Source organism: Haemorhous mexicanus, chromosome 1, assembly GCF_027477595.1.
Source record: "Haemorhous mexicanus isolate bHaeMex1 chromosome 1, bHaeMex1.pri, whole genome shotgun sequence".
NCBI lineage: Eukaryota > Metazoa > Chordata > Aves > Passeriformes > Fringillidae > Haemorhous > Haemorhous mexicanus.
The window spans coordinates 60,962,844-60,990,229 of record NC_082341.1 but is presented as its reverse complement, the minus strand read 5'-3'; the positions used below and the strand labels follow the sequence as shown (position 1 = coordinate 60,990,229).

Here is a 27,386-nt window from a genome sequence, read left to right as displayed (position 1 = left end):
GGAATACAGAGTATCTAGGTTCTACTGCTTCATTTTCCTGCTTCAGAGATGGGACACAAAATAGGATTTCCCATGTCATCTCTAAAAAGCACTCCCAAACAAGGGGGAGTGTCTAAGATCTCTCTTCCCTATCACTTGAAATGTTCTCCTAGAGTTTGAAAATCCTTTTCCAATAAACATTTGGTGCATCACTGCTTGCAAAGCGGGAGTGTGCAGTGGAGAGAAAATGGGAATATTTTCAGAACATAAAGTTATCACAAATTGTTTTCAGTCCAGGATGGTCAGTGTACTGCATTACAGGCTAAAAGCATGACATTTGTGTTAAAACAGAAAAGGGTTTATTTTGTTTTCTGTTCATACAGCAATGAAAATGGCAAAGCACTGATGTTTCAGTGATAAGTGCCTTTCAATCTCCAGCATCAGGAAATGCCTTGTTAAAATGGTATTATTTATAAGAGCTTCAGAAGCATTGATTTATTTATTTATATTACCTATTTCTAGCTTACTAAAAACTAGTAACTTCATCTTCTCAGTGATTTTTAAATAATTAAATATAGCTAACAAAACATACAGGACATAAAATGCAGTGAAAAAATCCATCAGCTTTTGTACAACAATCACATTGTACCTTTAGCATTACCTCCACATACAGTTCATAGAGCAAATTATGGCAGCTTAGACATCCAATGTCACACCTGCCCCGTGCAGCATTTTAATTGAGAGCAAGTGGGTGCTGCCACCCTGCCCAGCACTTCAGGTCACCTCACTGTCCATTCCTCTCACTGCATACAGCAGTGGGTATGGTTATCTCAGCAGGCTCATTTGAAACAGAACGCCCTAAACATATCAAAGGAGCTTTCCCAAGTGATATCTGCCTTTCCTAGGGAGTATGGTTAGAGAGTCAGCAGCAGAAAGTGAGTGCAAGCTATGCTCCATCCCCTGTACATGACAGAACTTTAACACTGGCAGATGTTGACCCTGATGACAGGCTCATGCGTTGAATTGTTGATTCTATACCACTGACCTAAATGCAAAGATAAGGTTCTTTAAAAACTCATGGAATCTACAAAATCTGGATCTTCTAGAATAGCAAAAATGTGCTGCAACCAGAAGTTCTCTCCCTAGCAAGCTGTCTAGACAATCTATTATGTCTGAGCAGGCAGCACTGGGCAACAGTGCTTCTTTAAGCACACACAATGGCAGCCAGCACTATAAACTACTTAGGAAACTTAAAAGCAAGCTACCAATGTATCTGTACTAACAATTAAAAGCCCCTCAGCCTGAAAGTTTATTCTGAAGTCTGTGGGGAGTTGAGCCACACTTTAAAAATTTCTTCACTTATATCTTTTGCACTGAACTGGCAACTTGGCCATCATATAGAAAATCAACATTTCTCTTCTCACTTTTTTGCTTACAGAAACTGAAAGAGAGCTGGCAGGCAGCAAAGCAGGACATCACCATGAAAGCCATATAACTAATTGTCACCATGGCTCTGAAATCACCTCTTGCCTTCTTGCATTAATAATGCTTTAATGTGCTTTCACTGGTGAGGTCTGCCCCCTACAGCTCCTCAGCCCTGCTAGCAAAGATGAGGGAGTGAAGCAGTACCCAGGAACAGGAAAGCAGGAGTTTGCACCTAAATTTTCAAGTGACACAGAGAGGATATATGTGGGGTGGTTGAGGGTGCAGGTTTATGTCTTTGCAAGGCTAGTCCATCATCTCTGAAAGATCATGGTACTGGGAGAGATTTTCTGTTACTGGGGACATGGGGAAGGAAAGGTAAAAAAATCACACCTGTCTGCAAGGAGAAGGATAACCTCATCCCTAGGATGGTTATGGAAGAAGTCCTCATGGAAGTCACTTCAAAACACAGGAAGAATAAGAAAGTAACCAGGACAGCCTGCATGGCTTTACCAAGTGCAAACTGCAACTGACCACTCTGACCTTTGAGAGACAACCTTCCAGTATCTGAAGGGAGCCTACCAGGAACTGGAGAGGGACTCTCCAGCACCTGCAGCAACAGGACAAGGAGTAATTGGTACAAACTGAAAGAGGGGAAATTTAGGTTAGATATTAGGAAGAAATTTTTACTGTGAAGGTGGTGAGACACGGAACAGGTTGCCCAGGCAGACTGTGGATGCCTGGCAAGTGTTCAAGGCCAGGCTGGATAAGGCCTTGAGCAACTTGGTCAAGTGGGACACATCCTACCCATGGCAGTGGGATTGGGACTAGATGGTCTTTGAGGTCCATTCCAACCCCTTAACATTCTATGAATTCATGGTTTTAAGAGGAAGAGGAGAGCAGCAGAGGAGCTGTTTACAGCACCTTCAACAAGGCTACTGACAGGCTTCTGTAGTATCTTTATTAACAAATTACCGATTGGTTTGTGGACAATAAAAAAGGCAGAAAATTGGCTGGATCATCAGGCTAAAAGATTTTCACCTCTCAAAGAAAAAACATAAAATTTACAACCAGGTACAGGGCAGCCCACAGTGATTAATATTAGGGCCAACACTCTTTAATATCTTTCATTAACAAACTGGATGATGGTGAGTTCATGAATACCAAATTAGAGAGAGTAAGCAATAAACAATTTCATTCCAATGTGAAGCAGAAGGGAAGATGCCAATCTCTTCTTTCTGCTGACCAGTGTCAGGACCTCAGGAAACAGCATGAAGTTGTGTCGGGAGGTTTAGTTTTGATATTAGGAAAAGGTTCTTCATCCAAAGGGTGGTTGGGCTCCTCTGAAAAGTGGTCACAGCACCAAGCCTGACAGAGTACAAGAAGTGTCTGGATAACACCCTCAGGGTCACAGTGTGATTTTTGGGGCTGTCCTGTACGGGGCCAGGAGTTGGATTTCAGTGATCCTTGTGGATCCCGTCCAACCCAGGATATTGTATGATTCTATGAACTGAGGACAGCACTGCTATTCAAAGGGATCTTAGTCTGAGGATATGGGCTGACAGGAATGAAGTTCAGGGTCACTGGGCAGCTGGGAAGGAGTAACCACACAGTACTGGTGCAGAGAGCTGACTCACTAGAGAACAGCTTCACAGAACAGCAGAGGGTAACATGGCAGGCAATTTGAGCATGAGTCAAAGTGTATCCCCATTGTAAAAGCACTCAATCACCTTCCAGGCTGTATAGTTGGGCAAATGTATGGCAAGCAGATGGATGGATCTTTTTATTCCTCTCTACTCAATGCCCACAAGACACATTATCGGGAGTCATGCATTCAGGGCTTCTAAGTAGAAGAAAGACATTGGCCTACTGGAGTGTGCTCTCAGCAGTTTCACAGATGACACCAAGTTGGGTGGGAGTGTTGATGAGCTGGAGGGTAGGAAGGCTCTGCAGAGGGATTTGGACAGGCTGGATCAATCAGGTGAAGCCAAGCGTGACAGTCAAAAGGCCAAGCACCTTCAGTCACAACAACCCCACACAGAGCTACAGGCTGGGACAGAGTAGCTGGAAAGCTGCCTGGTGGAAAAGGACCTGGGGGTGCCTGCCAGCTGTCAGTTGCTGAACATGAGCCAACATGTGCCCAGATGGCCAAGAAGGCCAATGACCCTGGCCTGCATCAGCAATAGTGTGTCCAGCAGGACCAGGGCAGTACTTGACCTTCTGTACTTGGCACTGCTGAGGCCACATCTCAAGTCCAGTGTCCAGTTCTGGGCCCCACACTACAAGAAAGATATTGAAGTGCTGGAGCGTGTCCAGAGAAGGGCAATGGAGCTGGGAAAGGCTGGAACACAAGTCTGATGAGGAGCAGCTGAGTGAGTTGGGAATATTTAGGGAGAAAAGAAGGCTCAGGGGAGACCTTCTCACTCTCTACAACTACCTGAAAGGAGGCTGTAGACACATGGGAGTCAGTCTCTTTTCCAAAGTAACAAGCAATAGGATGAGCAAAAAATGGACTCAGGTTGGATTATAGGATGTTTGGATTGTATATTAGGAAAAAAACTTCACAGAAAGGATTGTCAGTCACTGGAACATGCTGCCCAGGGTAGCAGCTGAGTGACCACATGTGAAAGAATTTATTAGATTAGGTGTGGTGATTAGGGACACGGTTTAGTGGTGGGCTTGGCAGCACTGGGTTAACAGCCGGACTTGATGATCTTAGAGATCTTTTCCAACCTAAATAATTTCATGATTCTATAAATGAGCCCAGTGGTGGGCCACCAAGATAATTAAAGGGCTCAGATATATGGTGTACAGGAAGAGGCTAATAGGACCCATTCAGCTTTAAGAGAAGGGTTCTTGCTGCCTATGGCTATCTAAGGGGGAAGTGGATCATGGAGGCAGGCTCTTGAAGGCACTTGGAGACAGCACAGGCAATAACAAGACACGAGGTACAAGGGAAATGCCAATTAGATGGAAGAAAAACTTTTATCATCATGAAGACAGTCAGACACTGGCACAGGTGTCAGAGAAGTTGTGGAATCTCCATATCTGGAGATACAACGCACCCGGACAAGGCCCTGAGCAACCTCATCTAACTGGACCCACTCCAAGTGGGGAACTGGATCAAATAACTTCAGAAGACCTTTCCAAGCCAAATTTAAAGAATGAAGCTCACCATTCAGATCAAGATGTGACCAAGTTTTCAACAGCATGTGACAAGCTCAAGAAGCAGGCAATTGCAAAAGCTTCTCATCTCCACCAAACCAAAACAGCAGCTTTGCTGAACACATACTCCCCAATGTGAAGGGTGAGCAGACAAACCAGCTGTCTGAAATTTAGATGTTTCACTGCTTGTATTATTAAGGCACCTAATTATTCTGGGTCCCACCAAGAAGGAAAATATTTTTTCAACATCTTTGTTTATTTACTATTTCCACAGCCCTGGAAGTAAGCTCTGCCTTGTCTCTGATGTTCCAGTTTAGTGGCTCAGCAGACAAGTTTTGGAAACCTCAGAGCACCCTCATGTGGCTAGATGCTGCTAGGAGTTCTCCTTCCTCCATCTGAATTGCGTGAGGCACAAGAAAAATCCAAATTTTATTCACAGGTTTATCTCCCCACCACACCACCAACACGGCATGGTTCTTACACCATTAATAGTATTTCTGCTACCACACAGCTCTTCCAACAGACCCTGTTTCAAGTCTCTTCTTCCCAGCAGAGCAGAGCTGGATGACAGGCCTGCCGGATGGCTGGTCAGGGGCAGCAGCAGCCGGAGCAGGCACACTCCACAAACACGGTGCTGAACCTTGCTCCTGTGAACCTCTAGGTATTACTGCTCATGCCAGGCTGGGGAGCAACCTCCACCACCTCTCTTCTTTTCTCCCCAGACTGAAAAACAGTTTTCTCTCAACTTAAGGTAACACTGAAATTTCTTGGTAGCAGATAAAGATTTTTTTCTTTTCCCCTCGCTCAACTTTTTTAAAAAAAAAAAAAAGTCAGGCAGGGAGAACAGCAGCTGCACTGCTTCTTTCCAGCTCTCCCAAGCACTGCAGTGTGCTCCTCGTGCTGCACAGAAAAGGAAAGGACCCTCACACTGCACACACCTCCCTTCACTCCACCTAAACTGTGCCTGCCTGTCCATCCCCTTTTTCCTTGCAGCAGGCAGGCTTTTGGAACAGGCATGTGCCCTTAACATGCTACATTTAGCCTAGCAGATCCTCTTAAACTATAAACACAAGCACTGTAAACTGCATAAAGAAGTTCACAAAACAACAGCCTACCCACATTTTCATGTCAAAGCCATTCAAAAGCAGCAGCAAGGCTGGTGCAAAGAGGGGGTCAAAAGACTTAGGTCCAAACATACTGCTCTACCATGAAATAACATCTTACTGAAATGACTCTAACTCACAAGAGATTGTACAAGTCTGTGGTTGACAATCTCCCTACTGTCTGTAAGCTGAAAGCTTAAAAGGAGCTAAATAATAATTTCAAAATGCAGTAGCAGCAAAAACAGAACAATGTCCACCAGGTTCCCTGCCCTGGTAACAAGGAAACACAGGTAATACTTTCTCAACTCCCTGTTTTAGGGATAGAGAATATGTATATTGTTTGATTACCACCAATGACTGAAGCCAAATGAATTAACATGCTATACAAAACATTACAAAGCTAATACAGTTGACAGAGCAAATTACAACTATTTTATTTAGAATCCCACAATAGTTTGGATCAGAAAAGCCCTCTGCAGGACATCTAGTCCACTCTTCTCAATAGTAACCTGTTAAAAATTTAAAAGCCGAGGACATTTCACCTTACGAAGTGGTACTTTGAACCTTGCTGATTAAAAATGGGTAAATTTTTAAACTCTGAAGAAGAACCAGTTTAACCACAAGTTACTGTATGCACTACAATAAAATATAAGCAAAATGTTATTGTCCACATTACACAAGATCATAATAACCCCTTCAGTGCTTAAGGCTTCAGAGGATTCAGTTTAATAACTAAAAGAAGTTGCAGGTGGCAGTTCCAATTTCTCAAGTATTTTGAAAGAGTACTTTTTACAATACAGCTCTCAAAGCACAGGAACGCTGCTGCATTTATTGCTGAATGCAAAATACTTCATACAGTGCATCAACTCTGCTGGTGCAAAATGCATGGCTAATATGAAACAATCACTAGTCATACAAACATACATACAAACACATACAAACTAGGGAGAGGAACATTACCGGCCAGGTAAGATTTCCCTTGTCAAAGGTGCCAACTCTGATCTCTGAGTGAAGCCCAAAAGACAAAAACTTTTTTGTAAAGTTGCCAAACAGAAAGTTTAGAAACTAAAATTCATCAATAGTTATCAAAAATTACAGACTCTAGAACTGCTGGCTTCATTGTCCACTAAAAATATAACGTGAAATACAACTCACCCATCCACATTCCATGGTGGGTGTTCATTCCATTCCCCATCCCACAGGTGGCAACTATTCTTCCTGCTCAACTGTTGTAACTGATACAAAAGTTAAACTTGAGAGAAGCAGCTTCCAAACTGAAATGAACTTGAAGCTCACTGCTTCTATTTCAGACCTGCACAAGAACTTGCACAGCTGAAAACACTTTTTCCCCAAGTCATCTGTTAAAGGACATTACCTCTCTGCTTACCAAGTCTAGTTTTATCTTAAAATAAGGCAAAATATCTAAGTTCCAAAACAAACCCCAAAATCAGTAGGAACCTGTCCAACCATCCTTGTGCTAACCAAAATTCTGGAAAAAAAGGATCAAGTGTTACCACCTAAATAAGATCTCTTTCCTCTGAGTTACAGTACCTACTTAAAGAAAACATCAGGTCAGCAGCCAAAAAAACTGTTTACCTGGCAGACACATGTCATTCCATTTCAGATAGCTGGCAGACCCAGCAAGAATCCACTATGAAGCATACTGACTAATTTAAGACTTCAACTTGAAAAGGAGGACCCATGTGCTAGCATGAAGTAACAGGTGCTCCACAGCTCTCGTACATTTCTAATCCAGAAAGCAGAATTAAGAGAGGAGTCCTTGACATTTCTTGGGCTCAGAAAAAATACTGTGGTTTTTTGGATTTATACCACATTTTATCACCTCGTCTTTCTTCAAGAAGCAACTCAAGCATCTGTGTTTAGGTAACACAGGCCTGTGATAAGAGGCATCCAATCAAACATACCTGAGATTCCTGCCCTGTTCTGTAGACAACCAAATCACAGTAGAGCCTGCCTGTGCTGGCTCACACATTCATCAAGTGATCACAGAAAGTGTAAGCAGCATGCTCAGGAGGAAGAAGCAGGGACGTCTGAAATTATGGATTTTTGCTCCATCATGTCCCATGATGAATTCCTACTTCCCTAGAAATGTCTGAACATTTGCTGGCCCATGGAAAGCAGAGAATTAAATCCCTATTTTGCTTTGCCTGTATTCACAGCTTTTGTTTCACCCTTTAAAGTGTCTTTACCTCAACAGAGGAGTTTCTCACTTCTAGCCTTCTGACTCTCCCCTCCCACCCACTGCAGGAGAGTGAGCGGATGGCTCTGCTGGGAAGAGCTGCCTGCCAGGCTGAGCCCACAACACTGGATTATTCCCTATGGCTTAACTACAACTACTGATAAGTCTGCAGTTCATGAATGGAACAATACATCTGAGATTAGTTTAAGGCTTGGGAGCTATTGCCTCATACTTTACATATCAGTCATGCAGGTAATGTCAGTCTCTTCCACTTCTATTGCATCCCACTGTCCTGGATTGCCAAGCAAATTGTATTCTATTTGCCATCTGTATGGCAGTTGTCTTCTGTTAAGTGGGCAGCTTTCCTTATCTCTTCCACAGCCACTCCTCCCTCTGGGGGGACATCTGCTGATAACAGGCTACTGAATGTCACTGAAGGACTGATAAGAATTGTAGCACCCCACTGTGAGATGCTCTGCCCAGAGGGAAGAGCCAAACATTCCTACCCAGGTATAATCTTGAGATTCTGGAACACCAGCAGGGCTTCTCCACTGGATTTCTCAGAGGAACAGCTGCCTCTTCCACTGGATCTTCAGAGGAACACTACACACTGCTACAGGATCCCTGCTCCAACAGAACCACACCTGACACTCCCGGAGGACTGCAGCCACAATTCCAATTGGACTGCTACCAGCACCCTGACCAACAGGGTGTCAGGTTGTGTTCTGACTTTGTCAGTGTTGTTTTAGATTACTGCATTGTTTATTTTATCTTTTTATTTTCTTCCCTAATAAAGAACTGTTATTCCCTGCTCCTATACTTTTTTGCTTGAGAGTCCCTTAATTTAAAATTTATAGCAATTTGGAGGGAGGGGTGTTACATTTTCCAATTCTGGGGAGGCTCCTGCCTTCCTTAGCAGACACCTGTCTTTCTAAACCAAGACACCCACGAAAAGAAATACCCTTAGGTTTTCTAAAGGTGACCACCTTAACTCTCATGCAAAGCCACCACCTGTCTCTCAGGCCTAAACCCGCTACAGGCCATGCATTACAAGAGTGACTTATCCACCTAGATCCCTCAAAACTTTATCTCTAAGTCTCTGGATTTACTGCAATTCTCACTCTCTCCTTCCTCCACCCTCCAGATAACCACGTGGGCCAGTTGCCTCCACCATAGGGAAAAGGGGAAATAAAAGAAAATTCATTCCTGATCACTGTGATCAGGAATGTGCTTTCAGGGCACTAAGGTAGGCAGGAAGCAGATCGGCCTCACGCCTCCACCTCACTGCAGAGGATGTGTGTTATTTCTGGATCTCTCACCTTAAGGAAAGTGCAAACTGCCAGAGGCAGGGATCATAGCTGCTCAGAGGCCTCAAAAATCATTCTCTGGGTTTCTGCCTTCCCAGCTGTCTTTTCTGAAAGGAAAAGGTCTCTCTGGAATACAGAATTTAAACTTATCCTTCCCTCTTATACCTTCTGAACAATGCCAGATAAGCCTGCAAAAAGGTAAGCCCTCCTACAGAACCACTTTCAACATTTTCAACAGGACATAAAAGGCCACAGAACTTTTATTTTGAGGCCCATTAACCTAAGGGGCTGAAGAAAGATTTACACTGAATGGAACTTCAAAGCCTGAAAGAAAGTATCTACTGGGAAACATAAGACTGGTTCCAGAAAACAGACTGATCCAAACCCATTTTTCTCACATTTTCTGAAAGAGAATTATTTCAGTGATCAACTTGCAATGGTTCAGGACAAACTCCCTACGAAATTAAAGGAACAACTTTTTAAATGAAACTATTCCCTCTCTGTCTGTAGTTTAAAAAATAAAAAGTTCTGTTCAATCTGTTCAGTACGCCAACAATTTTTAAGCTCTTTTTAAAAAAAATCAAGTTTCTATTTAGACGGAATTATTCCGAAATGCTTGAATAACTTAGACCTCCAGCACAGACCCATATCTGTAAAGACAAATTATTCTCCAGACTTGTGTTGGTCTCTTCTGCAACATCAACTAAAAATAAACCAAAATTATGTATTAAACAAGACACCGATGTTTACCACTTAAGTATTACTTAAAACAAATTTTAAATTGCCCCTATGTGTTTATAATCTCCATTTCTTACTCTCCTTCGTCTCCTAAAAGGTCTAAAATTGATGCAGAGAAAGACATGGGAAAATAACTGTTCCCATCATACACAGAATTACAACCAAAGCATTAATGCAGACAGGTGCCATTTTCTCAGGCAAAGTAGACATGAATTCATCAACAACTAGAACTCCATTAATATTTTTTAAATCCTTTTTAAAAAAAATAAAAAACAAAGAAACCACAAAACTAAACAAAGCAAAACAAATAAGCAAAAAAAATATCCTTTTGGCATCCTGTTTTCTCACAGACATGCCATTACAATCTCTTCTCCTGAACATCCTCCCCAAAATACTAACAAAAGCACTCTGAAATAAGTCTAACTAGGATACATATAATCCTGGGGAGGAGGGATCAAAATCCTTCCAAGAGCACTTCCATGTTCAGTCATGCACAACTAGAGGTGGTGATACCCCAGCAACAACTCTGCTCTCATTGTTCCAGCTGCACAGGGAATTCAACCAGTGGACAGTACAGTGCAGAAGTCAAGCACTTTCAATGAAAGCCAGGTGCTCCCCACAACCAGCAAGGACAGCTGTGCCTCTGCTGCATCCCCAGCTCTGCTCAGGGTGGTGAGGCTGGACAGAGAAGCACATTGTGCATGTGACTTACAGAGCACCCCTGGAAAAACACAGGGCTTGCCTGCAAGCTGTGCGGGATGCCCTGCTGAGCCCAGCAGGATGCCCTGCTGAACCCAAACAGACCCAACACTGAACAGAAGAAGTCAGAGAGCTGATTAAATACAGTTTACATCCTTCATGGCACATGTAATGCAGTAGTGCTGTTCTAAAATATGTCAACACTGTGGTGGTGCTGTTGAACAACACAAGCCAGCTGATGCCCTGAGCTAACTAAGGAGCACAGACAAAAGGAGAGGTGGAAGTGTCAGTCATTCACCAGGCTGTCACACTGCCAGTGGAAACATGCAGCAGATTCCTGCACCTGCTCAATCCACATTACTATTTTCTCCTCATTATTATGCAGCTATAAGTCTGCAAAGTCAACTATACATACATTTTACATTTCCCCCCTCTAAAAAATGTTTAGTAGTTTCAAATATTTTGCAACAGGTATTTGATGACTCTAAGTTTTTGCTGTTCCATTAACACTAGTTCTTATTACTCATGTTTTAAAATTTAGTGTGATTTGACGAGGTTTTTTGAGTTAAAACCAAGGTTCAGGATTCAGTAATACAGGAAGTGTTAAAACCATCTTCAGATAGAGAAGGAAATCCCAGAAATGTTTTTCCAAACGCCTAACCATCTACTTAGAAGGAAAAAAAAAAAAATCCAACAAGTCCCATCCACATTGAGGCTCACCTGCCACACACTGAAACCACTCTGAATAACTTTAAACAACACACAGCTCTTAGGAACTATGGCTGTGTTTTGTTACTTCTTTGATTACTTCTTTGTTACTTCTTTTGTTACTTTCTAGTGATTTTGTTACCTCAACAGTCTCCAACACTCACAGGGATCAAAATATATATATGGAATTTGTATTTAACAAAACAGATTAATACTCTTATTCACATAAGTTCTAAATCATCTCATCATGAAAGAAGGAACAAGCAAAAACCCAAATTTCAACTCAACTGCGCCTTGTTCAGTCTCAGCAGTTGCCATGCTTCCAGGCACTAGGTAGAACTAGATATCTTAATTAGAAAACAAAGGAAATAAAGCATTAATCCTCCAGAACTGGAGCTACTTCTTTTTAATCTTTCCTTCACCAAGAAAAAAAAGGAAAATAATTTTATTTCTGTATGGAATCAGAAAACCCTACACCCTGGGGCCAACCTTACTGAAAATTTTTTTAGGTCACTCAAACTGCAGTAACCTTCCCCCACACCCTCAACTCTCTCTCAGTACTGACTGATAGAAAGTCACTTTTCAGAGTCACATGACAGAGATAAAGACTTTTTCAGATAACACGTGGAAAAACAGTAGCATTAAGTAGTTTCTTGAACTATTGACAATAAAACAAACCTAAAAGCAATCTCAGGGAACTCTTCAGTTCCTATTCAAGAAGCACCAAACAAATGCCTCTGTATTTATCTAACAAGTTCACCTAAAATTCATCGGTAGCCCAGTACATGTTCAGATTAATTGTTCAACAGCTCTAAAACTAAATAGTTTTCACAGATCATCTTCATTTACAGACAATTTACTACATGACCAGAAAAAGAAAGTAATATTATAATTTCTGAAGCCTAAAAACACATTGAAAAAGTTTTTACACCACTCAACTATTTAAAGGAAATTAAAAAACAGTATGTTCTTCCTGAGCAGAAGTTTTAATTAAAACTCATTGAAGGACATAATGAGAATGCACTAGCACATGAAAGTATGGCAAATATTCCCCTCAGCTAATCTCTAAGTGAGCTTCCCCAGAGCTGTAGCAAAGCACAGCACTGCAGGGTACAGCTCAGTTAAGCCCTATGTAAATTGAGTATGACATAGGCTGTGACACACAGCACGTGCACCCCACTCTTAATAGCACCAGCACACACTTTAGTATGCACATTATACACAAACAGCTCGAAATATTTCTAATTTCTTTATAGCAGTGAGAATTGTCATATTACTAACTTGCCCACCCAGTCTTTAAACTTCAGAGCAGTAGTGTAAGGCTGCCTCGTTTCTTAGCAATAATTCAATTCATCCCATTTTGCTAAGCCACTCCAAAACAAAGCTCAAGTAATACCTATTAACCAAATGTTTCAGACTTAGACCAGCTGGATTAAGATGTGTGGTGCTTTATTCTACATCTTTTTAAGCTATCAAACTACCAACAAATTACTTTTTAACTGAATAGGACGAGGAAAAAAATTGATTGAAATAAGTAAAAGGTCGCATTAAGTTACTTATTTCTGTTTAATTTTAACCACTTGAAGCTGACAACTATTTATAGCTCTGAGACTGTAAATAAAACATTGCTGGAAACTAGTAAAAGAGAACAGGAATACAGGCACAAGGAAGACATAACTGCTTAAACATTACATTCCAATGGTTAGTGTTGCAAGCCAGTGAGAATGACCACACAAACTGGAGTTAGAGACAAACAGAAAGAAAACCGTTTGACACCAAATCCAGAAAAAAGAATGCTTTGAAAATACAAAAGGAAAAGGTGCTTTGCAAAAATACTGGTATCAGACAAAAAAACCTGATAAATTTCCCAAAGCATGGATTTTGCCCCTAAATCTGTAAGGGGAGATCCAGAAGATGAATCATTAAAAGAGAGTTTTATTTAACCTAAGCAAGGATGGCCTTATGGCTTCAAGAAAGCACTCAGGTTAATACCACTCTTGGGCAGTTTCCTAGGGCTAACTCCAGCTTGATTAACTGTGTGTTGAGAAATACAGAGACTCTCCTTTTGCCACAGTAATGTTCTTCAGTGTCCTGGATATTGCCAGTTGAGTTGATCTCTCACTAACTAAATAACTGCAACAGAACACAGCTGGTACCAATGGAAGATTCTGAATCAGTTCAGGTAAAACCAGTCTAAAAGTTGACTTTGGGGAACTTCTGTGTCAACATAACTTCTCTGATGCAATACCCCAACTAATTTAAAACAAAACTACAGTTACTTGACTAAAACTGGCATTCCAAACTATTAAGAGTGGAAAAAGTACTGCAAGGCTGGTTTGCACCTAATATTTCTTGTTCCTTAGGTAAATTAAACAACTAAGATTCCAGCTTGGAAACTGAGGACTGGAAGCTCTGACCTTGGGCATTACTAATTCCCAAATAGCAATTTTGAGGCTGCTCTATAATGAAAAAGAGAGGAATATTCACAACGATGCAGGCACTTTGCTTTAATATCAAAGTGAAATATCTGCTGAAAGATACTGCTGTATATTTCATAGTTTCCTCCAGCATTAGAGCTGAAAAAAGGCCAACTGAGCCTGAAGAGGTGAATCTCTATTTTGTTTGTCCAGCTTGGGGAAGGAGTAAGGAAGACACACAATGTGGTCAATTCAACTGCCATCAAAGAATTGGTTTCTGAAATGGAGCTGAAAGCATCTTTTCCTCTTTTCCATGAAAGTTATAAGTGGGCAGGTTAAAAATTTAAAAAAAAAACCAAACAAAAAAACAGACACCAGGTTTTAGTATGTCAAGAAAAGGTAATGCAAACATTCTCTACAGAAATGATCATGCAATTATTTCCAAAAATGATGACAAAAAGTAGCAAATCATGAAATATGTGGTTAAGGGGAAAACTTCAGGCAGAATGGGTTTGTACAGTACATACCCAGATAGGATCTCTTGGGAGGTGCTTTGATTTCTTCATCCTTACTATCTGCAGCTACATAAAAAAAGAGTTGAAGGGAAAAAAAAAAAAAAGAAAGGAAAGACAAACAGACTTTTATGATTAAATGCAACAGTGGTTATTTGAGTTACAGTTTAGTCAGTTAGTACATTTTATTCATTAAAAAATAATAGCCAGACCAAAACATGACAGAAATTTTAGTCCCCGTGCTTTCTATAAGCCTCCCACCCCACAATGTTAAAATAGGACTGAGCAGTAGGAAGTCCCAGAACAGTCACAGTGGACATCCCAACAAGCAGTGTACCTATGAGGGGAAAATAAAGGCTTAAAAAACAATTAAACAGGCAGCTTGATTATTACTTTAGACAGCAAATTCTAACTTTTCATGATCAGAGAAAACAACCTGTTACCTCAGCAACACTGGTTGTGTGGATATGTATGTATTAACAGCTGAGACAGTAATTACCTTGCCTCTGGTGGAAAATGCTATTCAAAAATACTGTCACAAAGCCCAACAAGAAGAAGGAGAGAACAGACCTCATCTGCAACCATGCTGCATGTTAAACCTTTTCCACTCTAACCTTCCTCTGCCAGTTGAAAACCACATATTCCACAAGAGAGTTTTCCAGGGCCAAAACCAAAGCTCCTCAAAGGATCAGAGTGCTATAGTAAGGTACAAGTTATATAAGAGAATAAGTCAACCAACAAAACTGGATGAATGACAAGAGGAAATAATGTAAAAACACAGGATTTAATGTTCTACTTGTGGAGCTTGGGCTGCACAAGTACGGAGAGATGTCCAAGAGTCTCCTTTCAACAAATATTGTCCACTGGAATTCAGTATAGTTCATACATTCAAGGGGGTCAAAACCTGTCACAACGTCCTGGGCACTACTAGAATCTTTGTAAGAGAGAGGTGGGAGACTGATCTAGGGAGAGTGTCTGTCTTTCCAAGAATATGAAGAAACCGCTCTGGCCCACCAACATCCCAAAAGTAACCAGATGTTTTCAGCTGTCTGTACCTGTGACAATTTTGCTTCAGCCACCTCTTGGTTCTTGAGTAAAGACATAGCAAATCCACATTTTGTATTTCAATACTCAGCTCTTTAGCATGGTAGCACCATCATGCCCCAAAATATTACAATACTTTGAACAAAAACACCAACAACAAAATTAACAAGAAGCCTGGCCCTTTCTGTACTGAGCCAACAATGCAGCATACATACGGCTCCACAGACACAGCTTTAAAACTTGGGAACAAATATGGAAAACTACTGTTACCTCAACAATGGTACCAGAAGATCTGCATTAGAGCACTTAAGATGCAGTAATGTTAAATACAAGATAAAAGACAAAAAGCTGTTGCTCATGCTTGCTGATTTCACCTGAGGACCCAGTGTAGTTTTCAAAGCATTCTCATGCAGGGGAGAGAACTGTCCTATCACTGGAGATTTTAAAATCAAATTGGGGTATCTGTTAGTTTTGTATTTTGCCTGATGGGTGCTGGCTTTCCCCAACCTGAATTGTTAAACACAGGCTACACAGTCCAAGTTAAAAAAAAAAAAATAAAGTAATAGAACAGCATATGAACAGCATTTGCTCTGTTTTCGATAGGTATGTACTGAAGGATAAAGTCTCTGTATCCAAAACAAAAAATCAGAGAAGGCAGCAACAGCACAAGATGGGTTGCACCACTTTCAACCTAATTTTATTTTGCAATACTAAAAGTGAGTGGGGGGAAAAAATCCCATAATTGAGAAGTAACTGTGAGAAGGGAAAAAAATTTAAGAAAACTCACATAATCTTTTTAAGTTCTCTATGTAGAGAGTAAAAAAAAAAAAAAAAAAAAAGAAAAAATCTAAAAAAATAACATTACTAGAAAATCTAGGGAGATTGCATTTCTCATGCTATGATAGTTATCCTACATATCCAAGTAGAAGCAAATTGACTGAACGACTATATGTTCTGAACAGCTATTGACATTTTGGGTATTTTAAGCCAGTAACACTACAAAACATGATAAGGAATACAGAAGAAGCTTGTCAGGATTTGAAGAGATTGCTTCTTAATGCTTCAAGATAGGAAGCAGATTATTTCTGAACTAGTTATTACTTAAGAGATCTAATTTGTGAGAAAAATAGAAACAAAAGGAAAAAAAGCAATTCCCATATAACTGAAAACACACTGGTAAAAATATACTTCTGCCATTTGGAAGAAATACCACATTTAACAATAATCTAAAAAAACAGAAAACTCCCTTCCACTGAAATATTCTATTCTTTCTAAATATTTTGGATTACTTTGCTGAAACATTCAAAGGGAGGATAGAAAAGAAAAACGTTTACAATGAAAACCAGCCATGTGAGAAATAACAATTATATTATCATACAGAAATGCTGTACCTTCCCTCAGGATTCTGCAAGGTTAAGCAAAAAACAGTGACTTCAAACCTAGCTCTTCACTGCCCCAGTAAGCTATAAGGAAAGAAAGTAAGTACACAGACTTATCAGCTTGCCTAGATCACCATAAAACTTTAGAGATAAGATTAGGTGTATGATTAGAAACACAGTTCTCACTCCTACTCGTATTGTGCTTTAAACCTATCATTCTGTCCAGCTTGAAAGGAGCTTTGTATGAATCTGAATGTTTATTCTGAGCCATCATACAGTTGTCCTTACTAAAAATCAATCCCATGTAAGAAAAATATTCCAACTATTCTCAGTGTTTGTGGGAAGACACAAGCCTTTCTATGAAAACAAATAATTAAGGACCACAAGCAGGTAAAAATCCATCTCTCTAGCAAATTCCATACGACAAAATGAGTTTTAGGAAAAAGGTTTATATAATACAACGCAACCTTAAAGAGTTTCTATCATCTGTCAAGGGAAGGACTGATTACCCCTTAGGAGACTGTATGTCTTTCACGGAGAGTTGCTTAAAGAGCACCATATATTAAACTGAAGAGCCTCCCTTTTCTGTCCAAAGGTTACTGAAGGAGCCTGCAAGAGTGTGTGTGTAAATGTGCACAAGAACAACTTCCTCTCAGAAAGGGCAAACAGAGAAACCTCTCTGTCACACCACAAAACGCTAGCACAAACAGCAGAGGAGAAAGAAAGCATACATGCCCCTCCCAAACACTTCCTGGATTTTACCTGCTGCTGAATCTGGCTGAAATCAGTTTTTAAGTCATTCATCCTGCCAGACTGAAAATCCCTGTGAACACAGCAGCTTGTGTTTGGAAACTGGATTGCAGCTCCTCTTCCACATGAATTCACTTACCTGAATAGTTTCTCACTACACTCCACAATGAGCAGGAATGGAAGTAGCCTCCTTAGCTATTAGATAAATTACCCTACTGCACAGCCAGGAGCTGCTGCCTTCTAATGATGGCTGTGGATATCTGGAATTGGATCAGACCCTCAATTACTAGGGAGTGTGGAAGAGAACAGATGGAGAGAATAAATTATACATCCTTAATGGCAAAACAACTGACAGAAAGCTGACAGTGTTAATTCTGTTCTTGTTGGTAATAAGCTGTTATATAAAATGTTGTAAGTCAAAGTCAACACAGAGAAACAAAAATCTACCCACCTCAGATTTCTTATCTGCAGGGAAAAAAACAAGGACTGTGCACAAAGACTGAACATTTTATTAAACAGAATAATAGTCTGTCCCAACTGAAATTATCAAAATTAACCAAAATAAAAAATATGAGAAAATTCCCATAAATCCCAACTAATCTCACTAAAGCCAAAGAGAGCTAGTTTTGCAACCATGGTAAGAAGCACCTGGCTTCTTGACGGTCAGTAACTCCAAGTAAATAGAAAATCATTATCTACAAAAGCAAATGTTTGCAATTACAGCATTTAGATAATAGCCTAAGATCATAACTAAGAACTTGGTAAAAAATACAGCAGAAGAAAATACTTCAGCCAAGATATTTTAAAAAATCCAGGCTAGCACAATAACATAACAACCAGCTCTATATTCAGAATGCGGTGTGAAATATTAGGGAGAATTCCAATTTCTAGACTGAACCGAGACCTGTCTGAAATAAAATTTCAGCTGTACATTTTTATCTGGAAAATAAGCATCTTCAAAAAAAAGTTCAGAAAGTGCTACAGTGGGGAGACTGGAGTGCAACACAGAACTTTTGTACTGAAAGTAGAGCACACCATATTTTCAGAGATATTTATCCTAAAAAAGCCAATTCCCATCACTGACCTGCAAAAGAGCGGCGTTTGACGTTCAGCTCATTGGACACACGAATTTCAGTGCACAGTTTCAGCATCAGTAACATTGTAATGATCATGATAATGCTCTGCCACAAAAGAGGGGATTCAAAACGCCTTCCAAACCTAAAAAAGGAAAAGAAAGTAGGTAAAACATCTAAGCACCTGCAAAAAAAAAATGCTAACAGTAACAGGTATGGAAGGCTTAGGAAGTCAGAGTCACCAGACAGACCTAGCTGCCCATACAGGAGCTCAGAGCAGAAGCATCTGAGAACCTCATTTCAACATCCCAATGGACTGATCCTAGAGGTGCTGAAGAGAGAAGCTTGAGTCTTTGCTTCAAAAGCCAGCAGCCAACCTATTGTTTTGAAAGGAGACTCGCATTCATTAAGCAGTCAGTACAGAGAGACCAGAGAGTTATGCCACATTAACACCAGTTACGTGTGCTCTCCACACACACACTCCAAAGATTTCACATGGAATTCTGTGCAAAACTTCCCTTTCTCAATTTTCCATTTTTAAGTCATAAAAACAACAGCACTTGCTCTATAAAGAAATAAATACCCACAGCCCTATCTAGACATCTGAGTGGAAAAGTCAGGTCTGCAGAACAACCAACTATTTAATAAATTTTTGCCTTATTTGAACGAAGAATGGGGGAAGTAAGGAAGTACAGATGACATGTCATGGGAGCTTCCGTGCACTTCCTTCATACAACAGAGAGGGTGAACTTGGATTGTAGCCAGTCCTGACTGAAGAGCTTACTCTTAAGTGATTGCACAAGATTCTGCTGTAAGAAAAGGAGAATCCTTCAGTGGAGATCAGTAATGCTCTTCCAACATCACTTGATGAAAGCTCAGCAATCCTCACCACACACTCAGTAAGTGCATAAGGGGTTAAGGGTGGAAATATATTGCATTTACAACAGGAAGGTGTCACACACATCACAGTGAGCTGCTTCTCTGTGCTCGGTTCTGCCAGGTTTTATGCCTTGAAGACAGAGATGCTGAGAAAGTGATTTGGTCAGAATACATTGCTGTGCTCCCCAGCTCCCTCACCTGCACCATGAGGCACACAGGCTTTCTGAATTTCCTAAAAGCACAGTTACTAAGGTCAATCTTCCACCACATCATGTTGACCAAGTCCCAAGCCTCAAAGGCACGGCAATTATTGCCCTCTTCTCTTGAAAGCTCCTGTTTTACAGCACCCTGACAAAATGGAATTTGTTACACTTGGGCTACTTTTACAGCTGAGGTCCATGCTAGTAAAAACCAGCTAGGTTCACCATCATGCTGTCTGACACTACTGTGTTTCCACTGCCGCCATTTCACCAGAGAGAATTTTTGTTATGAGTCAACTAACAAGGAACAGGACAGAGAGTGGAAAGTCCTTGACTAGCTTCCTTGGAAATCGTGTGCAGAAGAGCCAAGCAGCTCACATCAGTGAAAACAGCCAAGTATTTCCTGCCTAATGGCATACAGCTGAGGAAAAGTACAACTCCTTGAGGCTGCATGCTACTGCCAGAGGGCCACCAGTTACTACTGCAGGAATAGCAGTTCTGACCTTCAGCCCCCCACTTATACCCTCAATGGAGCCTTTACTGTAACAAATTTTGAGGACACTACGAGGAAGGAAATAAAGAACACAGCTGATAAGCATAATCATAGGCAGCGTGTGCTCTGAATAAGGCTTTCACTGCACTAGTTCAAAATGAAGAGGAAAACAATAAAAGTTTGGCCTAGCCTGTGCTCCAGGTTCATAATTCCAGAGCTCACTCAGCCTGTGTTGCTGACTGTGGCCAAGTTCCCCTCACCTACTGGAATTCAATACTATTATATTTGTCTCTTACTCAGGGATGAGAAAAAATATGGGAAAGACTTACTAAGAATTATAGAGTAGTTAACTATAAACCAGCTTACATCAGATTTAGAAAAACCATCTTCAATTACAAATGTATTTGCAGGTAAAAAGACAGTAATGCATTTAAAAGGGACTGAGCTAGCAGCACAACAAGTTAGAAGCTATTATGACAGCAAATCCAGCCACAGGTCACTGCAAGGTTAGCTTCTCCCTGCTGATGAGATTATTGGTCATTCACTAATGGGTGCCTCACAAAAGTACTGCCTGCAGTATAAATACCCACTCACTACAAACAAAAATAAGCATAGCCACCGCCTTGTCTGATCACAACCATTTGTCATGACATTCAAGTATTGCTACAGACCCTCTCCACCTAAACACTAGGTGGGAAAAGAAGTAAAACAAAACTCACAACACACAAGAGAGTTAAAATAGAAATTTAAAAATTCTTATGGGAACTTCAAACAATGCAAAGCACCTGTAGGGTTTTTCACAACCATCCAGTCAAAGACAACAAAGGTTATACAATAAAACATACTCATGTGAAATATATCTCCTCAAACACCAGAATGAGTCTTGCAGGCAACACAACCCGCTAAACTAGATCACATATGCAGGAAAACAAACAGCTGCCACGGAGACCAACAGGCAGGGCAAACTTCACCACATGGATTACACCACACTACCTGGGCAGCAAGACTGAAGGGAATACCACTGTCAAGGACCATTCCTGGGTTCTTGAAGCTGTAAAAGTAAAGCCAGAACACTCATTTTGCTCAGGATCATGGACACAAACACCACTCTGAGCTACTTACCGTACTTTACATTAATATCAGGGCCTGCCAAAGCAACACTAATCCAGTTTAAGACTCCTCAGGCCAGCTTGAGCCAGGAGCACTATGGGATGTAAGGCCTGCAGGGAAAGCGTGCCATTCCATGCTCTGTTTCCTTTTTGCCTCACAGACATTATTCCTGTCTCTGCATGAGCAGGGGACAGGAGAGGAGGCACATTAAGGTAATTAAAGCACCTTATGAGAGAAAGGTGAAGAGCCTAAGGATACTAGAACAGGCTTGTGGAAAAGATCAGCTTTGAAGTCCTGGGGCTGAGGGGTCACCACCTTATTCTGCATTTTCATCCCATAACTACAGTGTTGTATAACAAAATGAACAGTGACACTTGCAGTATTCAAGGAACTCAGAGTTCATATGTCAGACTATAAAGAGACAAAGAGCTTTTCCATTGTTTACTTCATTTGTAAAAACAAAAGAACCCTTTATTTCCTGTACTAGTCAAATATGCAGATAAAGCAGGGGGAGTGGCTTACACGTTATTAGTTGTTATTAGTGTTTCCACAGCCTTCAAATGACTAATGCATGCTCAGGCTGAAGAAGACAAGAGAAGTGCACGTTCAAGCCAGAGCAGAGACTAACTAGTTATTGAGAAAACTATGTCATTCCATTGATACAATTCTGCAATAATCCTGCTATTCCAGTCCTGGGCCTACTTGAAACAGCAAATGCCAACTGTGGAAAAGAAGCCTAAGCTAGACCAAACATAAAAGGTTTGCTTATCGCTTTTTCTAAGACATCTTTGAAAAGAAACTGACTGCTTTTGGTGCAGCCAGATCACTCTTTTTCCTCCTACACTCCTGGATGCTGTTTCAGCTTTCATCTGCTGTTTGCTTTTCAGCTCTTTAGGAAGTTACAGATTCTAGGCAACATGGAAAGCACACAGGATACAGCACACACCACCAGGATCACGACATATAGCCCTGGGTAGCAGAACGGCAGCTGTCCTGAAAGTCACCCCACACAATTACAGAATTTAACTTGTAGGATTTAAGCAAATAGAAGAAACAAACTAGTTTTGCAATTGAATCTTTTGATACAAGGTTCCTCTTGGCATGCAAACTTCCAAGACTATATGCATCATCCCAAATGAAGCTCCTCACTTGGGCATACAAAATTCCACTTTACTTTCTGCATAAAAAAGTAGCACATCTTATCCCTGCTCTGTGGCACTTATACAAAGGAGGAGGGATTGCATAACACTTTTGCTCTCAATATCTGAGCAAGATTCCACCAGCAGGCCATACGTAAGGCAATCTTTCAAAGTTGTAGTCATTCTATCAGGTTGATTCATAGCATCATCCCACATGCCACACATGGTAAAAACTGGCAAGATCCATTTTAGTAACAGAAGCCTTAAAAGCACAAGTTTCTCTTTCTCACAGAAAATCTTACAGACTTCACTGCTTTGCTTTCCAAAGCCAAAGCTGCACAAGACAGAAGGGACTTGGTCCACAGGTAGCACTGTAGATGTTACAGCACAATAAATACCTAGGAACCTACCCCTGACAAGAGCAAGTTCACCATTTCTCTGTAAATTACCTCCAGCTCCATACTCGAGTATCTAAACCTCTATTCTTAAACAGGGAGCTTACTCCATTGACTCCAGCAAAGACAGCTCTGAGCTCTATTGATATTGCTGTTTTAAGAAGACTTTGTGTTTCAGGTCAACTGATGTGGAATAGGTAGAGGGTTACCTATGATCAAAAATAACAGTCCATAGTCTCCATCCTGTCCCTGGCTGTCAGAATTTGTTCCCACAGTTTGCCTTACAGCAACTATTTTGTGAGAACAACTCCAAAACTGGATGGTATTATTTTCTGGTTTTGGATTTCTGTGGCACTGCTGTATGAGTTTTTAGGACAGTGTCCCTTGGAATTGCAAGGGATTCCTTACTCCCTTTGGAAAGAACATTGTCTTCTTGGCAAATACTCAAACCTATTATATAATGACATCCATTTTACAAAATATAAAACTGAAAAAAAAAAAAAATCCCAAAAAAGTTCTGGGGATAGCAGGCAACAGAAGTACTTTTGGCTGCACTTGGTCAAGATATATATAAAAATGTCTATGCTGATTTCTAAGAAATCTACAGTTCCTTTTCCTCTAGCTATTTATTCTCATTTTAATATTAGAAGAAATTGTAATTTATCTCTTTATAAGCTCTGTTTTAAAAAAGAAAGGGCAAAGAAAGAGAGGGGGTAGAGAGGGAGAACTCACAAGTAAGTTTTGCTGCATCCTCCACCCCCTACTGATTACACAACTCTCACCCGCCTTCTCATTCCTGTTCTCCATCATGACAATGCAAAGCTACTCAGCTGGCAGCCACACGAACCCAGATGATGTGTGCACCTTGGTCTAGTGCCACAGGGAACTCTGGAGCCATCCCATAACTTCCAAACAGCCTGGGACACCTTAAACAGATTAATTAATCACCTCAAAGCTCAGGGTATCCCTTGAGCAAGAACACAGAGCTAACTCAAGAACGTATAATAAGACATAAGGCAAAAGCTATCAAAAATGGTAATGAAATGTTTAATTAAAAATGTAGAGGGAAGAAAATTGCTATCAGGTTTTTTTTTGGAGCAGGCCATACACTTTCATATCCACCACAATTACAAAGGCCTGGAGTTCTGCACTGCCTCTCCATGTCTATCCACAGTGCACACTTTCCCCAAGCTAACCAGTCCAGAGAAACAGTGACCTGTGGGGCTGGAGAAGACAGACAGGAGAAGCAGAACTGACAATGGCATGACTAAACAAAGAGGCAGTCGATGCAGCCATAAATCATATCTGCCAGCTATACTGGCACCCCAAAATAAATACTGCTTTGATATGTTAGATAAAATTGTAACAATAGATTACTACTAAAAATAAAGTTAAATTGGTATAAAATCTACTACAGCACAAAATCTGCTCTTCACACTGGTAAACAGAGACTCCCTTGCATGATGTCATAAGCACAAACTGTCTACTTTTCTATTTTTTTTTTTTTTTTTAAGAATCCTCTTTGAAAGGGCAAAAGACTTAAACATGGCCATACTTCTAGTTTCTTTTTCCTAAACAAAAGCCATGCATGCATAAATAAAGTGAAGAAGAATCACGCCCATTGCTATCCATACCCTGTCTTCATTCTTCCGGACCAATCCTTTCACACAAAGTTCCGGCACATTGCTGAAACACAGCAAGGCCAAATACACAGAACTGAAAGCAGAAACAGCTCCTTAAAGATGACATTTTGAGACACTGTGTGAAAGAGAAGCATGAAAAATGGATACTGTGCTATTGTCATCCCTAGCAAACTAAAGCTCTTTGGGAACACCTTGAAATTAAGTGATTAGATGTAAGAATGACAAGGAAGAGAGGCATTGCACTGAGTCCTCTTGACTTCAAAAGATGGCTTACCACTGAAGACAGTGAGAATCACAGAAACAGCATTGGTGAGAACAGGTAACTGGAAACAGGATTGTTATCCTTGATCTAAATAGTACTTTGTTCACTGGCTACTGTCACAGTCCAATTCACCAGCTGAAACTCTACTGACACATAAAACATGCCAAGAAGATTAGGAAGCAAATACTCTATTTGGAGGAGAGATGAAAGGTCAAACTTGAACCACAACAAAACTAGGCATTAAACCAAAAAAGGATAACCTCTGAAATAACCAAGTTCAGTTGTAGGAACTGTGGAATCCATCATTCCACAAAGAGAATGTGAAGGAATTGTCTCCATAGCTGAGAAGAAGGAAGTATAATAAAGCCAAAAGGGAAACGTGGGAGGGCCTGCTATGAGTAACACAAATACAGAAACACCAGCACTACCCAAGAGCAAATATAAAGAGACATAAAAGGCAAAACAGGCAGGAACAGACTGTCCTTGCAAGCCACAAATTCAATACATGAAATTTCAGGGAAAACCTGGAAGTAACAACAGAAACAAATAATAGAAGTGTCTTTGAAGTTAAAAATGAAACAAACAAGTAAAAAACAATAAAAACATCAGCCATCCTAGGAAAAAATTAAGTCCTGAAAAGCAACACTATTAAAATTTGTAAGTTTTTAAGGCCTAACAATTTAAGTACTTATTTTTAAATTAGGGTGGAGGGGAAGCCCAGAAAAAATTACTCTGGCTCAAACCACATGCTTAATAATCAGAGGTAATTAAGTGAAACCAAATGAATCCGGAAGCTTTATGGCAGTAGAGTTTTCAGAAGGGAGACTTGGATTAATACTGGGTTTGCTAAAGGGAAGGAGATGTCAAGTGGTACTTGGGGAAAAAAATTATATACAGAACAAAATTACTTGTAGGAACAATTCTGTCCTGGCACCAGAATGGATTAAATTATTTATTAAATTTAAAACAAAATAAATAAAAACTTTCAAATTTCCTCCAAAGAATATTACATATACAATTAAAATCATTCTGCTGTTTATGTCATTATCAGGAGCATTGTGTCCCAGATAATGCATTGGCCGTAGGTGACATTAACCAAATAATGCAAAAATTGACTTGCCAAGATGCTCTATGAGTGCATTTTCACAATGTTCACAGGAATCACATGATGATCTTCCTTTGATCATCCAGATACCCAAGGATAACATCCACCCTCAATGCTGTTTTCATGACTTACTGGTGCTTATAACCAACTACCAGGGATGCCTGATTTTTTAGGCAGACAAGCAAAATATCCTCTCCCAGGAACACTGAATTATCATTATGCAAGTACTCTTTTGTCTTTTAGTTCAGCAGAACTAAAGAGAGACACAATTCATTGCAAGTATAGACAGAAAGATTTCTGCAGGCTCCTGCATGAAGCCATTCCATGCCAAGCTCCAAGGTGACCAGAACTTACACAGTGCCTACATGTCAGGGAGTGATACTATCATGTGGCTTAACTACTCTTACATACGCCTATCAATATAACTCATTCTCTCTCTTTTGAGGTATTGACAAACCTTTCAATATTGATATAAATTATAACTTTTCACTACTTGCAGTATTTATACTTTCACACGTCTCTTAACTAGATGAACTTAAAATTCAAATTAAAGATCTTTCAGTTTTTCCATAGTGTGAGTCTCACTTAACAGATGCACTCACCTGAGTTACCTAGAAACTGCCAGCATCTCCATTCAGGTGTAAGCCATTTCTATATTTTGACTGCCTCCAGTAAAACCAAAAATTAGACTATTTCTCTTTCTAACACTGTCAGCTCAGGCTCTTCACTTCTCCTCCACCTGCCAGCTCCTCTACTTCCCTCCTGCTCTCTGCTTTCTCCATGTACTTCTCCCCAGGAAAACACAGTTCCAATGCAACAAGTAGCTCTGTTCTAGTGATGACTCCTCCTCTGTGTGACTGCCAGCTTGTGGTGCCAAGAAAGGGTCTCCTGTTTTCCACTCCAGCACAGCACTTACATGTTGCATTTTGCTGTAGCAGAACCCAGGAAGCCATTATACAGAGTCAGAGGAGGTTTCTTTGAAAAAAAACCTGAAAACCAACAAACAGATGCAGCCTTGTTACCTATCAGCTCTTTATGGATTAAAAACCACTACTCTGTAGTCAAAACAGAATCAGAGAATAACTGTCCTTAGTTGCAGTAATTGCCCAGACCATTTCATCTTTGGTTTCCCAAGTACATTCTCAGTGGTGTAGCACCTATATAATCAGAAGTAATGAGCAAGATATTTCTAACACTGATTCAAAGAAATCATGCCGTAATAACATTTTCTTTGTCCACCACCACAAGAAATATGGAAACTAACTTGCTCTTAAGTACTGAAACTCGTGTTGAGTGCAAAAGAAATTTGCTTTTGAAAGACAGCACATCCTTTCCTTGCTTTTCCAAGAATGAAAATTTTCACCTGTAATTGTGCATGAAGATCTACAAGGGAACCCCTTCTGAAGCCAGCTAACATCCTGGGAAAATGCAAGAATATATGGCAAGTGTTCTAATGCCAACTAGACACTCGAGTAAGTGTGTGGTACCGAGGCTTTCATTCTGAAAATGGAGATAGAACATGAGAAATGCAAAATACAGTCGGCAAGAAAAAAAGACCTGACTTAGCATAAACCTCTTTACCAACAAGTTAAAAAGTTTCACCTTGGAAATCAGAGTGCTGATAATCAGATCTGGCAAGGGAAACAGACCATGCTCCCCAGCCC

General features: G+C 40.4%; 1 protein-coding gene across 3 annotated transcripts in view; it reads right to left on the bottom strand.

Moving 5' to 3' along the window:
* Positions 1–27,386, bottom strand: part of SLC66A2 (solute carrier family 66 member 2) — a 67,597-nt gene that overhangs the window by 39,246 nt on the left and 965 nt on the right. The window contains exons 3-4 of one of the 3 annotated variants that reach the window (XM_059851136.1): positions 18,508–18,641; positions 14,266–14,319 (exon numbers count right to left, since the gene is read on the bottom strand). In XM_059851136.1, coding sequence (XP_059707119.1) covers positions 14,266–14,319; positions 18,508–18,641 — 188 coding nt within the window. The remainder of the gene's footprint in view (positions 1–14,265; positions 14,320–18,507; positions 18,642–27,386) is intronic. The other 2 variants (XM_059851144.1, XM_059851155.1) reach the window with 2 other exon arrangements.